This window comes from Seriola dumerili, unplaced genomic scaffold, assembly GCF_002260705.1.
Source record: "Seriola dumerili isolate Sdu_G_001 unplaced genomic scaffold, Sdu_1.0 BDQW01002305.1, whole genome shotgun sequence".
NCBI classification, from domain to species: domain Eukaryota; kingdom Metazoa; phylum Chordata; class Actinopteri; order Carangiformes; family Carangidae; genus Seriola; species Seriola dumerili.
The window spans coordinates 9606-13188 of record NW_019176560.1 but is presented as its reverse complement, the minus strand read 5'-3'; the positions used below and the strand labels follow the sequence as shown (position 1 = coordinate 13188).

At 42.1% G+C, this 3583-nt stretch overlaps 2 protein-coding genes across 2 annotated transcripts in view; both read right to left on the bottom strand.

Annotated features, from left to right (window-relative positions):
* The window catches only part of LOC111239351 (GTPase IMAP family member 4-like), a 3364-nt gene extending 2906 nt beyond the window's left edge, over window positions 1-458 (bottom strand). The window contains exon 1 of the mRNA XM_022769214.1: window positions 276-458. Coding sequence (XP_022624935.1) covers window positions 276-439 — 164 coding nt within the window. The 5' untranslated portion in view covers window positions 440-458. The remainder of the gene's footprint in view (window positions 1-275) is intronic.
* LOC111239350 (GTPase IMAP family member 5-like) lies at window positions 459-3352 on the bottom strand. The gene is made up of 6 exons (XM_022769213.1): window positions 3346-3352; window positions 3075-3128; window positions 1219-1845; window positions 1050-1115; window positions 642-897; window positions 459-534 (listed from the first exon to the last, which is right to left on the bottom strand). Exons 1-6 carry the CDS (start codon window positions 3350-3352, stop codon window positions 459-461), a joined length of 1086 nt encoding a protein of 361 aa, XP_022624934.1.
* Window positions 3353-3583: the final 231 nt, after the last annotated feature.

The following is a 3583-nucleotide window of genomic DNA, read 5'->3' as shown; positions in this document are numbered from 1 at the left end:
TGAACAGAATCATGGTGAAGTCATTGACTGGAGAGCTGAATGAGTTCTGGATGGTCTCTAACTCTCCCTTGTCTTCATCAGTGAGGGGACCCACAGGTAGGACCAGGATGAAGGCATGGACGCCCTCAGGATCACAGAGGGAGATACACCTGAGTGATTCCTCCATCACTTCCTCCTGAGGTTTTCCATACAAGGCAGGAAGCTGCACCAGGGAAACCTGACGTCCTCTCACCTCTCCCTGATGTTTAACACACTCTGATGAGCTGGAGACTGAATGAAGCTCTGTCTGACCTAAAATGGCCTCGGCTGCTGAAGTCTTCCCTGCTCCTCTCCTCCCACACAGAACCAGGTTTAAAGCTGGTTTCATGTGTTCAGGCTCTTCAGAGAAGGTGAGGAAGGTTTCTTTGTTTTCACGCACAATGTTCTCAATCTTCTCCATCAACAGTTGGTGTTTATCTTCAAACATGTTGAAGAGTCTTCCTCCACAGTCTCGAAGCAGCTGGTCGACAGTGGATGGTGTTCCTCTCTTCTTCTCTGTCATGACGACCATCGAGTGTTTAAAAGCATCTGGACCAAACAGACTCAGGATGAACTTCAGTGTTCGTCTGTTCTCCTCAGTGAAATCAGAAGGTTTCACTAACAGCAGCAGAACATTTGGTCCAGGAGAACAAAGAGTCTCACACTTCTTCACCTCTTCTATCAGTGTCTCCACAGACAGACTGAACATGTCTGGAGCTTTCACCACTGTTAATGGTTTTCCTCTCCACTCTCCACAGGAGGCAACACACTGCCTGATTTGTTTTTGGGAATGAAAAACTTGGTTTCCAATGATCAAGTTCCCAAGTTTTGTCTTTTTGTCGTCACTTTTCCCCAGCAGTACAATCCTGAGGACAGAAGCTGCAACACAATAAAGAGAGAACAACACAATCTTGAGGATTGCACAGATGATTGAACAGTATGATTTACTGGAGACTGAGTCAGGATGTCATGAACGCCACTTAAAAATCTATCAGCATATTAATGATTAGCATTGTTACGTCTTTACTTACTGTAAGACAGAGGGTTTTTCTCACAGTGTGAGAGCTGTGGAGTCATTTGTTTAAACTCATGCAGCCCTGTGAATAGATGACAGAATTAATTTGCAGCTTTATGTTTTAATTTAATAAAGGAGGATTTGCCTGAACATTTACATTTCATTGTTAGAACTTTTTCACTCACCAGCAGCTTTAACAGCATCTGTGATAGAAGTTGTTGTTCTCTGTTGTTTTGGGTTCTGATGATCACCTGGTAAAGTTTCTTCTGGTTCCTCAAATCTTTCATGACAAACATGTTCTCCATTGTTCTCCTTTGCAGTTTGACCCAACCGTGTTAACAGCTCTGCACGGTCCAGGTTCTTCTGCGTCAGGTATCTGTATCTACATTTTACGATCATGTCTTTTAATGGTGAGTTTTCCATCAAACCTGAACTCTCCTCTCTGGGTGTTGATATCAGAACCAGTGAATGATCAAATGATCGATCACTGAAGAGTTGAAGGACTCTGCAGAGCTTCAGTTTCTGTTCCTCAGTGAAGTCTTCAGGCTGTAGAACCAGCAGGAACACATGAGGTCCAGGATCAGAGAGTCTCACACAGTCTTGTATAAACTCTGTCAGTTTGTGTTCAGAGATGTTGGGATCCAGCAGATCTGGGGTGTTGATGACAACTATTTTCTTCTCCTCCACTGGTCCACTGATCTTCACACAGCATTCAGGTGCTTTGTTGAACACAGTCTTTCCCAGTATGAGGTTCCCCACTGAACTCCTCTCTGACCAGCTGTTCCCCAGCAGAACAACCCTCAGCTCAGACACTGAAACGAAAAACAAAAGTCAGCTACGTGTATATTTAAGTCAAGAAGGTGAACTCAAACCAGAGGTCAGTGACCTGTAAAATGTGTAAATTATAGAATATAATGTATTTGTTTGGGCTGGGACGACATGTTCATCTCGCTATATGACACTTAATATAAATTATTTGACACTACAATACTTAGAGTATTGTGATTTTTAATTATTACAATGTCAAAAGTATTGCAGTTCAATATTTCCATTTATTGCAGCTTTTGTTCACTTTTTTAACATCAGACGTGAAAAACTTGAATCCTAAAATAATGCACATCACATGTCAGTCAGTCTTTAAGAATGATAATACACAATTCAATCAAATGAATTACAACATGCACAACCCCACATATCCTTACATATAAATCAGGTGTGCAGTGTGCAGAATAACAGGCGGTCAGATAAGGTTGCACTTGACGTTTCCTCCATTTTTACAGCAAATAACACAACATTACTAGCTGCTTAGTTTACTGAAAGGTCATCAGGTCACAGGTCCAGCTGTTAGTGAATGTTTAGAGCGCCCTCTGTTGGATCACAAGGTAAACTGCTTCAAACCATCTGTGCTTATAGGCTGGAAATTTAAATTCAAACAGGTCGCTACAGTTCGAACATTAACTTTTCCCCAAACATTTATTATTAATTAGACTGTGAACACGCTAGTTCATCTAGACTTTATTTCTAATGAAGGAAAACATTTAGGAGCATTTTGGATTTTATAATATTCAACATTAATCTGTTCCAAGACAAAGATCAAGTGTGATGGGCATAGTATTCATATGGTGCCATCACCCAGAAACTACAATCCCCAGGACACCAGAGTCTGTGAACAGATGAGTCAGACAATCTTCTCCCTGTTTTTAAGTTGAGAGGAGAAAGTCAGGCAGCCAGACGTCCTGTCTACCTTTCTCCTTATAACAAAACAATCCACAGAAAAACAGGTCTCACTTCTCACTTTGTGTTGAAATGCAAAACTGTGAAGAAATGACAGCGAGAGCTCCAGCACAGTTAGGACACCTCAACACTGATGAGTGGGTGGGTTACCACCACACAAGACCCTCACAGGTGCCTCCAAACAGGTCTGGATCAACACCAGAACTTTCAGTGTGATTATTAGAAGTTATTTGAGATGTTTAATGAATAAAGACTGAGGTCCTATGAAACACCAGAGAAATTCAGACTCAGTTCAGCTGAAACTCACTGTAAGGTGGCAGATATCCATAGCTGCTGCTGCGCTTCAGGGACACATCTGTGCCTGTAAAGACAGACAGAGGAACAAAGTCATTCATAAAAACAATTAATAAAAGAAGAAAGAATATGTAAGGACAGCGTTTTACAGGGACCCCTTCAAGTTTGTTAAAGGATTGTTTAACCAGGAAAAGGGAGGGCAGCTTAAAGCAACAAAGAAGTGCAAAAGTATTTAAGAAACACGTATTCAGACTTAGAGCAGAATAAAGTAGTAGGCCTCCCACCTGACATGCCACCATTAGGACAGATAGTTCATGAGATGGATGTTAGACCACCCAGGTGGAAGGAGGTTGAGGAGGTAGTCAGGCGTGCAAAGGCTTCTTCGGCCCCAGGGCCAAATGGAGTCCCCTACCGGGTTTATAAAAGCGCACCTGATATCCTAAAGTTTTTGTGGAGGCAATTAAGAATAGTTTGGGAGAAACAGGTTATTCCTAGAGCATGGCGTAGGGCAGGAGGTGTTTT

Excerpts from the sequence above, each read along its gene's own strand:
- LOC111239350 (XM_022769213.1), bottom strand. Across the intron at positions 1,846-3,074 it reads TGGATATCTGCCACCTTACA|TGTCTGAGCTGAGGGTTGTT; the intron begins GTGAGTTTCAGC and ends TTTTCGTTTCAG. Across the intron at positions 535-641 it reads GGACCAAATGTTCTGCTGCT|AGAAGAAGAGAGGAACACCA; the intron begins GTTAGTGAAACC and ends TCGTCATGACAG.